This window comes from Diorhabda sublineata, chromosome 6, assembly GCF_026230105.1.
Source record: "Diorhabda sublineata isolate icDioSubl1.1 chromosome 6, icDioSubl1.1, whole genome shotgun sequence".
Classification (NCBI taxonomy): Eukaryota; Metazoa; Arthropoda; class Insecta; order Coleoptera; family Chrysomelidae; genus Diorhabda; species Diorhabda sublineata.
The window spans coordinates 6362895-6374796 of record NC_079479.1 but is presented as its reverse complement, the minus strand read 5'-3'; the positions used below and the strand labels follow the sequence as shown (position 1 = coordinate 6374796).

General features: G+C 31.8%; 1 protein-coding gene across 3 annotated transcripts; it reads left to right on the top strand.

The window, feature by feature from the left end:
• Positions 1-416: 416 nt before the first annotated feature.
• Positions 417-11303, top strand: LOC130444854 (uncharacterized). Of its 3 annotated transcripts, XM_056780145.1 has the most exons (6): positions 423-503; positions 560-816; positions 1530-1657; positions 1776-1985; positions 4982-5059; positions 7316-11297. In XM_056780145.1, the coding sequence occupies exons 2-6, from the start codon at positions 774-776 to the stop codon at positions 7517-7519; spliced, it is 663 nt and encodes a 220-aa protein (XP_056636123.1). In that variant the 5' UTR covers positions 423-503; positions 560-773; the 3' UTR covers positions 7520-11297. The 3 variants fall into 3 exon arrangements, with proteins under 3 accessions (XP_056636122.1, XP_056636123.1, XP_056636124.1); XM_056780144.1 differs by having other exon boundaries at positions 417-816; positions 7316-11303; XM_056780146.1 differs by lacking the exons at positions 423-503; positions 560-816 and adding an exon at positions 902-950.
• Positions 11304-11902: the final 599 nt, after the last annotated feature.

The following is an 11902-nucleotide window of genomic DNA, read 5'->3' as shown; positions in this document are numbered from 1 at the left end:
TCAAATTCAAACAGGCTAGTGTCATCTATTACATAGTAGTAAAACATCCATGTATAACATGGTGTAATTTACAGAAGTTTCAAGATTGTTTCATTATAAATACAGATGGCGCTACTATAAAAAAAAATAAGGAATTCATTAAATGAAAGGGAGAACAAAAATATCATTCACACATAAAAGTTGACGTTCACAAAATATAATGTATCTTACAGAAATACTTTTCTTATAATCTATGATAGAGTAGGAATAAAAATATTGTATTAATATCAGATAAGATAGATACTGCCACCTATTAACGAGTAGTATAACTTTTATACAGTCAATTGCAGACATTTTATGTACCATGAAATGCTCGATTTCAACAGCGAAGGATGTCACTTCTATCTCAAATAACAAAAATTGCAATGAATATCTTCATGATTAATGTGGAAGGAGCAAAGGTAACGTAATCAAAACCATCGAACCATAAATGTTATCGACCGAAAATCGCAATCTAAGTATCAGTAATTATTCTGTGTGAAAATGAATAAGATTTTATAATACACTTGACTTATTTTAGTATTGTTTAAAACCATCAAATAATTCGCGTTACCTCAAGTATTTCCCACATGCATGACTAATGTGTGGTCCACACTGTCACTGTTGTCAGTAGACTGGAATCATCTGATTCACGTAAACAGAGGAAATAAAACGAGAAAAGTGTGGTTTTTCTTAAGAATCTTGAATGAAAATTTTTAAATTTGTGTGTTTTCGTAAACAGATGTTTATTAAGTATGAAACATATTGTTGGAAAAGTTGTTTTGCTGGGACATCAAGGTAATAAATACTTTTTTCATTCACCAGTAGTTTTTTGTTGTGACTAGATTAAAATGTTATTATTATCTTGAATGTTGGAGGTCGATGTATAATGTGTCGGTGTTTAAAAATGTTATGGGGAATTACCTGCTTAAGTACTTTTTGTGATTATTTTGTTTTATTCTCTAAGAAATAATTCAAGAACGTAAAAGCAACAAAAAAAATTATGAACAGTGGCGTTTCTAATAAAATTATTTGGAGCTTTTCATCTTAGGATTAGTAAAACATGCATTCTTTGAACAGTGTAAATGATGACGATAATGATATAAGATAAGATTATTGATTGAAACTAATCAAGGTATTATTTAAAAATAATTATTTTAGTAAGATAATGTACATGTAAAATAACAGATAATATCAAATTTGATAAATATTGCTCTGTTCGTTTTGTGGCATATTCTAAATCAACAAGTAATACATTAGTTCATACATTTGGTTAAAGGAGAAATTAAGGGAAGCCATGAATAGATAAAACTCTGCTAATATTCCATGATGAACATAAATGTATTAGAATAAAACATTAAGGATAGACGTTTATAAAACCAACTAAAAATAAAATAAAAATATTGCAACACTAATTTTTTGTCAAATTTTAAGTCCCCTTTACCTCTTATTCTAAATTTTTTAACAAAAATAAATATACTTTTGTATGAAATAAATTCAAAACTTTTCAGGTGTTGGTAAAACCGCAACTGTGACGAGATATGTCGAAAAATCTTTTAGTCAACAAACAGCTCCCACAGTGGGAGCATCATTTTTTACTTGTAAAGTGAATACTGAAGACCATTTAGTAACGCTGCAGGTAAAACTTGAATTGAGTTTATTAAAACATATTTTATATAAATTAACTCTAGAAAGCTGAAACAATAGAATTAAGAAAAAGGTGTTTACTATTTATATTTACTATTTCATTTTATCAGATATGGGACACTGCAGGTCAAGAGCGTTTCAAAGCAATGGCGCCCATGTTCTATCGGAATGCAAATGCTGCTTTATTAGTATTTGATATAACATCACAACCATCTTTTGAAAGCATAAAAATGTGGGTACAAGAGCTGAAAGGAAACGTTTATGAACAAATGGTGCTGTGTGTAGTAGGCAATAAAATTGATTTAAACGACCAAAGACAAGTAAATATTTTTTTATTTTCTTCAATTTTTTATTTCTTGGAAATCAGTTCAACATAACATGTGAAAATTGACGTTTTGATCTATTCTTGTCAATTTTTACATGTTATTCTAAACTGTTTAAAATATATAGAAATATATAAATAGAAGTTAAACCAAAAATGAAGACAAATTATCACAACAAAAATATTTTTTTATTAAGAATATTATTATCATAAGTATTTTAAGGGTGTAGTAACGAAAAGATGAAGCCCTCCATAAATTTTCACCAAAACCAGGATTTTTACTGACAAAGCTCCATTTACATTTACCTTCCAGCTCCCTTTAAAGTAGTATAAATTTTTCTAAATATCTCCGAAACTATCAATTTACAAAAAAATTTTAAACAGCAAATGACTTTTTCCAAATTTTACAGGAGGCATAAAAACAATTTTTTCAATTTAATTACGGCACCCACTACCTACTTATATCACACTCCATCTAAGTGTGCCCGTTTGCCAAGAATTTTTGTTCAATAAGAACATCATGTTTAATGGCAAGATGGAGTAATGTATTTGATAATGTTGCACACCTATTTTAGTAAATACTACCATCACTGTTGAATATGAACTTCTTTGCTTCAGTACAAATGATTTCAAATTCAGAAATCATACAGAATACTTGAAAATTCATTGGCTGTAAGCCTCTCCTCAGTCTCATTCCATATATAACAAAATCCATCCTTAATTTTTAGATTGAAGATACAAAAGTTATGAACTTGTAATATAGTGCAGATGAGTTAGATTTTGAACATTATAGCAAAATTTGAAGGTTTAATATGTAAACACTTTCTAATTGGGAGATTTCTGAATTGCAACAGTTCCTTCCTAATTCATAAGAATCTAACAATCGGGAAATTTCTTATTGAGCACTTCTTGGTTAGTTAGGCTATATTGAGCTTTATTCTATTGGGAACTTCTATTTGTGGATATTAATCTGGGAAATATTTGAATAGTTCTTTAGTTGCTTCTCCATCCAAAACAGTTATGGCGGGTTTGGAACCATTCATATGGACTAACCGATTTTACATAGCATCTTCAAGACAATGTAGATAATCCAAGGCTTGTCCTTTCATTTTTTCAATGTTTTAGTCTCTTATCAAGTAATTTAAGATTATTCTAAATAGTTGTTCCAACCTTGTGCAGACAAATGGGCTTCTTAGGATTTTGGACACAAAGCAGTCTCTAATACTCAATATTCTCTTCTAACTGGGAGATTTCTGACTGCCAACAGTTCCTTCGAAGATTGCAAATTGCCTAGAGATTTCTGTTATAGGATATTCATGATGTTGTGGATTGATTGATCACATCCAGTTGCATTTGCCTCCAATGTTCAACTTTCATTATTTTTTGTACCTCACATAGTTTTCAAATTAATAAAAACAATGACCTGTTGTTCAGGACGTAAGGCAGATATCTAGCTTATAGTCTAGCTTCCTCTAGTCGTTCTAAAGCATTTCAGTTGTAATTGCCATTTTGATTTTTTGTCTTAGATCTGCATATTGCGAATTATTTTTTTTTTAATGAACAGAGTTCTTAGCTTAAATGGAGATACTAGGTGGCAACAAAACAGATGAAAGCTACACATTGAAAATGCAGTAACAGTTTTTTCTTGTACCATATTGCTAAATAATGCATATGAATTTCTATTTTAGAAGTATATATTCTAAATAAAGATTCTCTAAAGACTGCCTATAGTAATGGGAATCATCTGTTGGCAAAAACATTAAAAATTCTTTCAAATGGTTGAGATTTTTGTTTAACTGCTATTGTCTTGTATATATGCCTCTTTTCTGTTTCACTATTACGTTACACAATGTTAGATTTCCATTATCATCACTATCCATTATTTTATTTCATTCATTGTCTGTTTTATCCTTGAACTATTGGTTAGTAGTTAAACCCTTTAAATAATTGGTATCAAGAAATGTTTTCCTACAAATACTCAACTTTCTATTATCAAATTGTGAATAAAATAAAACAAAATCACCTCCTTTTATCACAAACAAATTTCATGGGCTAATGAAACCTCTAGAGGTAGAACGTTTACAAATAGAAATATTTCCTTCTAAGAGTTAATTAATTTGAAATTTCCTTTTTATTCTAAAACTATATTTTTTTTAATTATGAGCCTTTAAACATAAATCTGGCTTCAATAAATCGTTTCAACAGCAAAAAACGAAAATTTTATATTTTTGGAGTGGTTTTACAATCAGGCTGACGATATACAATTTTTAAGTACACTTATACTTTTGACTATTGTCCCAAAATATCTCAACATCTTACATCTTTCCTTTTTCCAGAATGTTGATAATGAACTTTGTTATTTCAAATAGATCACCCTATATATTTTGTGTTTAGAAATTCTTAAGAACTACTGATTAGAAAAATTACGAGTTTTAGAAAACATACAGTGAAGGTGATTACAGCAGATGCTCAAAATGTTGTCCATTTACTTCATTAATCAATAAAATTCAATACGCCGGACCATTTAAGTTACCCTCAATGAAAAAGGGACCAATTATTTTGTCGCCTATTATTTCAGTCCATACATTCAGTTCTTCAGGATATTGGGTGTGGGATTCACGCATCCAACGTTTGAACTTTTTTTCTCAAATTGATATTTTCGGGTATATTTAGTAAAATTGTTATAATGTCTAAGGGGGCTGAGGTGCGAACGAAGATTTGTCAGTAAAAATCCTTTTACCTTTTAAGGATTATCCTGATTAATAAAGGAAACACAACAAAAATTTTAGCGAAATCTGAGGGTTCATATCTCTTCCCTCAAAAGTGTTAGATACAATTGTTTCTTTAAAGAAAACCATTTCATTTGTACATTGTTCATTGTGAATTAATTAAAAGGCGAATAAACTATTACTTCCACAAGTTATTCAAATTTGAAAATTTTATTTTTTGAATCTATTATAATTTTGTACTTCAAATTTGTTACATATTTTTTAGGTAACACGCGAAGAGGCATTAGCTTATGCAAACAGTATAAATGCAATATATTTAGAATCGTCAGCGAAGACTGATTATGTACGTATATTAATTAATCTTTATGCTAAGAATTCAGTTATTTTCAAATAGGACAAACAACATTTTATCTATGTTTACATTGACATTATTAAATTTTTATTAAAAAATTTACATTATCTTCTTAATACATCAATATCTCTATATGTAAATATTCTTATTATACAGAGCATACTTTTTGTATCTGCAACATAAAATATCATTATACTTCCTTATTATACCCCACATAGTTTTCAAATTAATAAAAACAATGACTTGTTGTAAGGGCGTAAGGCAGACATCTAGCTTATAGTCTAGCTTTCTCCAGATGTTCTGAAGCATTTTGATTGTTTCTCTCAATTCCTGTATATTACTAATTATTTTTTTAATAAACAGAGCTCTTAGCATTGCATCAAAAAACAAAAGAGGATTCTAAGTGGCAACAAAACAGAACCATTTCTCTAAATGTAAGCTTCAGGATCTAATATGTAAACATTTTCTTCATTTTTTTGTCTTTTCCTCTCTATATCTGGGCATCTTATTTTTTTTTTCTTAGTTGGTTTTTATACTTAACTTCATTGATATGGTGTAAGGTATAAGCTCGGCATGTGTCACATTGGTCCATTCTTAACACATACTTAACAATCAGGAAATTTTTTATTGAGCACTACTTGGTTAGTTAGGCTGTATAGATGAAGAGTTCAATTCTATGGTTGCAAAATTCCTAGAGTTTTCTGCTGTTGGATATTTATGATGGCTGTGGACTGATTGATCAGGTTTAATTGCGGCTAATGACTTTAAGTTCAACGTTGGTTAATCTAGAAGTGTTACTGCTCATTATTTAACCAATTTTGTATTTATTTCTGTTTTTGTTGCGTCTTGATTTGAGATATCTCCTGATTGAATATTAGTTCTTCAAACAGTTAAAAAAATTGTAGTTTTGATCTATTTCCCTCTTTATCAAAATATATGGAAATATTTCAAAAAACCAATTGTTCAACTCTGTTATAAACTACTTTTCAATCTAAATCGACCTAAAATCAAGACTATTTAGCAATAAAAACATATACGAGGGTTGCTACTAAAGTTTTGAGAAATGGCAACACTGATGTGAATATATCAAATTTGACATTACTGTCATAAAGTTTGACATTTTTAATGGTGAACGGAACGTGTTGTCTTTTGTAGTGCTACTTGAGTTGTTTACACATATTTGAAATATTTATCTTGGTCAAAGCTTCTATGACTTTCGTCGTGGATTAAACCAACAGCAGTGTGCAGATTAACTCGGTTCGACTTTTGTTTGATGAAGCGTGTTTCGCTAGGCTGATACTGATATTGCAAGATCGTCTTAAGATATACCGTGAGATTGAGACATATTTGGGTATTAGTTCCATTCACATACATTCAATATTGCTTGAACTTTTGGCTGTCAAAAAGATTCGTGCGCGTTGGATACAGCATAATTTGACAATCGCTCAAAAAAAAGCTCGTGTCGATTGGAGCACAGAAATGGTGAAAAAATTCAATCGCGACGCCTCAAAAGGCGTCTATAAGATCGTGAAAGGTAATAAATCAGGGGTCTATGCATGTGAACCCGAAACTAAACAACTATCGACTGTATGGGTCTTTCAAGACGAGCCCAATCCCGCAAAAGTTGTTTGCACACGAAGCACTTCGAAGACAATGGTCGCTTGTTTTTTAGAAATAACTGGACATGTCGCTACCGTTCCATTAGAGTAACGTAGAACTGTCAATTATTAATGGTAAACCAATATTCGTTTGCCAGATGTGTCAGGGATACCGACCACAGAAGACGAATCATTCTCCTCCACGACAATGCGAGCTCTGACACATCAGTTCAAACAAAAACGTTTTAGAACAGTCAAAACATTGAATTGATGAGTTAGCTGCAGTAAGGTACATGTTTAGCACCCGATAATTTAGTTAACGTTTTTCTACAGCTGAAGAAACGGTTCATGCGTTCAAATCACATGTTTTGGAGGTGCCTCGATCGGAATGGAAAAAATGCTCCGACAATTGGTTCCAACGCATACAAAAGTGTATTGGTCTTAATGAAGAATATTTTTAAAAACAATCCAATTATAAATATTTGTTTTTATTTGTCTCAAAACTTAACTAGCAACTCTCGTAATCGAGTTGAAAAATTATTAATTTCTTGATTAATTGTGAAACAAAGTAATTTATTTGTTCCATTATTTTCGTTGTATTTTTACAAAAATATTCTTATCTCTTATTGGTATTTGTATAAAATTCCAGGGCATTGGTATGGTTTTTGAAAAAATTGCTCAAGGACTGTTGAGGTTACAAGGTCTCAATTCAACGCTTAAAGTATTTGAAGATGATATGATGGCGAAATCGAGTGAATTAGAACCAACCGACACAGCAAAAGAAGAAACTGTAAATATTAGTATAAAAAATATTGCTCATGGTGATAGTGTTAACCGTAACGGTTGTTGTTGAGGATATTGTTATTAATGTATGAAATTAAAAAAAAAAGATAACTAGACATGCATACAATTCACAATTACTGATATGAAATTTGGTTTGTCGAAATTGTTGATTTTTTTAAAAAACAATTTGAAAATCATTTCAATCAGTATAATAAATATTCAAAGTCACTCATTCATGTGAATATAATTTGAAAAAAATTCATCGTGGTCATAAAAAATTCTATCAAAAAAGTACATTATCCTGGAATTTTATATCTGTAGTATATATTCACTTTTTCTCTCCAAAAGTTGACCCTTCCTATATACAAAGTGTTTATAAATTCTGAGAGACTCACTTACAATATAATTTCTTTGCGAGATTAGTAAAATTAAGTTGCAATGTTTTTATTTTCAAATTTGAGTGAATTAAAATATTCTAATTTCGCAAAGGACTCACCCGCTGATATTTTTCAAAAATCTTGTTACATTACAAGGGGGTGAAATTAGCATCTTTTATAACATACAAATTTTTTTTTGTAAAATGAAAATCTAATTGAAAATATTTTGTTGAAAACACTTCTTGATATAAAATTTTTTTTCCGTAACAATTTGGCATTTAATGATTGTTAAGAAGGCAAATAACATTTTATATTTCATAAGTCAGAAGAAAGATTTATCAAATTCCATATGGACAATCACCTCCTAAATCTTTCAACATAAATTTAGAAAAGCACTGTATATATGGTTGACATTACAAGTGTAGAAATCTTGAAGTCCAGTTGGATATTGACTGTAACCTCGTCAAATCTTGTCAATTATAAGTCACAAAGTCTTGTCAGTTTTTTTGTGTTTTTTTGCTTTTGGTTAAAAAATACTGTTCCGTATCATTAGGGCTTGTGATCTGCCTGGTATCTCTTCTATCTCTTTCCTCTACTAGACCTACTTCAGGCATAACTTCGCGGAGGGAGGATCTAGCTATACAGTTCTTCCATCAGTTGCTTCTTCAGTTATGATTTTGCTCCTTCCCCCTTTACATTTCTTCAAAGGGATACTTCCTCACACCTCAGCGGCGAAGGTGCTCGTTGATGTCCAGACAGTTTGCGTTGATAACATAGCCTTCAACATATTTTCAGGCGTCCCTACTACTTCGGCTACTGCGGCTTATCAGGTGGTTTCTTCCTGCACGGGTTGGGCACTCCGGAGAATCCTCATGTTTGTGTCCAGAGAGCATCTGGATAAAACTTGCCAACGACCTATGCTGTCCGTTCATCTCTCCTCAACTCTTCGCCCAGCGTGGTAGATAAACATACTGCGTGCTCGGATACTTTGCTGGCAACTCTCAGGACACTCAACCGAAAACTGAAGTGACCCTCCTTACTGGTTCCTGCGTTTGTTATGTGCTCTTCTTCTCTATTTTGGATCTCCTAAGTTCGGCATAAGACGAGATAAGATGTCCCTTACTGCAGAGGCTTTTCCGCTCAAGATGTTTACTTGGGCCTTGAAATTTAGTTTGGCATCAATTATAGCTCATTTTATTGGATAAAAGGTTGGGATGTGATCTCCTGCTCCCCGACATGCAATTCCATTCCTGCTGATAATAAATATAGCATCTGTTTTGTGCTCTTCCGCTAGTTTCAGGTCGACTGTGTGAATCCACATTTTCAAGGACTGTGGTGCTTTGCTACAATTATTATGGTCATATCGTCCGCATAAGCTACGAGGCTCGCCTTCCCCGGTAGTATCAGCTTTAGTGGCCCATCATACAGGATGTTCCACAAGGGAGAACCTAGAACTGAGTCTTGAGATACCCCTCCAATGACTTTGTACTCCTTGAGAAAAGTCTTATTAGTACCTCTAGATATCTGATGAGGAATGTAGGTGATAAGAAAAGGTTTCACTTCGTGAAATAGAAGAACTTCGCCGAAACATAAATTGGTCCTTAAATAAATAAAAGTATAATTTTGTAAAAATCAAAAACAATGATATTGGAAAAAAGAAAACCAATTTGATTATCTTAATTTTTTATCCCTTTTCTTAAACATTGAATTTTCTCGGTTTTAGGTTTAAACGAGCGTATTTTCTTTTTCATTAAAATCTCACTCAAGGGAAAGAGTATTTCTATTTCATTCCATTTTTAAAACCGTCCAATATGGCACACTTCTCAATTATGGGTAAAGTTTTGTGTGTGTTTTGTTTTGGCGGTGGAACTATTGTTATAACCTCCAAAAACACGTGGCTCTCGAGTAACGTCTACATGCAAGTACATTTCATAAATAGGGATAAAATATAAGATGAGCACTCATTCAGTAAGATTAGCCAGTGTACTGAATATTGAGGCTCTACTTTATTATTTGGGATGGCTGTAGCTGCCAGATCTTCGTCTTCTATTTCATACGCTCCTAGGTGTAGTGCTCTGGAGTTCCGTAGTGTTTTACACTTCAAGAGAATGTGGATAGAGGCTTCTGTCTCTGCGCAACAGAATCTGCCCGTTACATTATCTGCTAAGTCTAACGTCTTCAGATGTCCATTGAGGCGACAATGCCCCGATAGGACTCTTGTAGTATTCATAGGTTGTTCTTACTTATGCTGATACTTCTGATCTGATCTTTCTTGTCTGGTTAAAGGTACCCAGGAGAGTCTTGGTCTGTCTCAACTTCTGTAGATTGTCCCAGTAACTGGTTGGCTCCTATCTACCTTCTTTTCCAATGGTTCTATTGTTCTGTAGCTGATTCTACAGAAGGGTTCAGGTCCAATGAAGAGTCTGATGTCTGTCCCTACTTTATCGAGTCTGTGAGCTATTTCATTTACCTCCACTTTGGTGTGACCCGGAATCTATTGGTAATCCTAAACGAGTTTCGATTTTATGATATTGGAGCTTAGAGCTCAGGATTTCGGGGTTCTAGACCCGTACACTCCTATTCCAGGTCTGTACCATTTAATAGCATTTCTGCTTATTTTTCGTATGGTGTTTTGATCTCACTTACTGCTACAGCTTAGTATTGAGGTCATTTTTTCTCAAAGCTGAACATTTTTGGTTTTCCATCCTAAGGCATAATTCAGATTTTGTTTGGTGTTTTTTCCTCCACGTTTTCCAACCCTATATGGGGAGGTGTGGGATTTAGTGTACCTTTTGGGCATGACGTCATGACTTGGCTGCACATATGGAAGCCAGTCTTTGTACCTTCGAGAGATTGTTCCTCGTGGTATTTAAACTAGTTCTAGTAGTGATCCTTGTAAATCATCATCATTGCTTCATATCATATCCTTTTTTCCTGGTAATTAAGACTATAAGCTAGATATTATATTCCTATTTTTATATTTATATGTTAGAATGTTACTAAATGACAATATCCACAGCATCTATATTAGTTAATGATATAATTTGTATAAAAAAGATCTCATGCCATTGTTATGGTCTAAATTTATACCATGAAATTTTTAATATTATTTGTAAGTTAAAAATTACTATTGATCTATTAAATGAGTCACATTATCTATTTTACTAAATTTTTTTGCCTGATACAATGAAAATAAGACAGTATTTCTATTTTAACTTTTTATTTTAATTTTATTGGAAATAGTAGACAATAACAATAATTTTATAAAGTATTGTCGTAGAATTTAATGTATAAGTTTAAATTGTAATTACAGATTAAATTCATTTTAATCAATCAAATTGTGAACTGTACTTAAGGTGCTTTTTTAATATTTTTATAAGAATACTTAAAAGAAAACATATATCGGTATATGTTTTCTTGCATTATGAATTAAATGTATCATATAACTAATAAATTATTAATTTCTTATTTCTTAAACCTTATTTTTTCTTGATAAATCATCTCGATTTTCGATAGAAAATTAGTTAGGTTAGGTTATACTTATTTCGGTCATTATAAAATATGTCTTGATATTGACAATCTGCATAATTACAACGTGAATATAAAAAAAATCTGTTATAATTTGAAAATTTGAATCTTAACGATCACAATTAAATAATGGGGTGGTAAAACATATAAGAGGCATACGTAGAAAAAAAATAGTAATGCATTCGAACAAGTCAGAGTTCCAAGGGAAAATGGGAATGAAAATTGAACTCCACTGAATTGAAAAGTACATGAAACATTATGAACTCAAGAGAGAGGATATTGTGAAGAAAAACTGTGACGGGGACATATAAAGAAAGGAAACTAAACGAGGTATAAAAAAATTGAAAGAAACGAAATGATGGAATGAGGAAATATATTCATTAAGAACATTGGGAACAGTTTTCTAAGATGTACCTGACCAGAGGGTATTGTAGTTTGGCATCATTAAGTTTTTTATAAGAATTTACACTTCCAGATCGTCATCATCCACATCCTCTTCGTCGGTGAGATTGTCAACCTCGGGAGGTAAAGCGGCCTCTATATTTTCG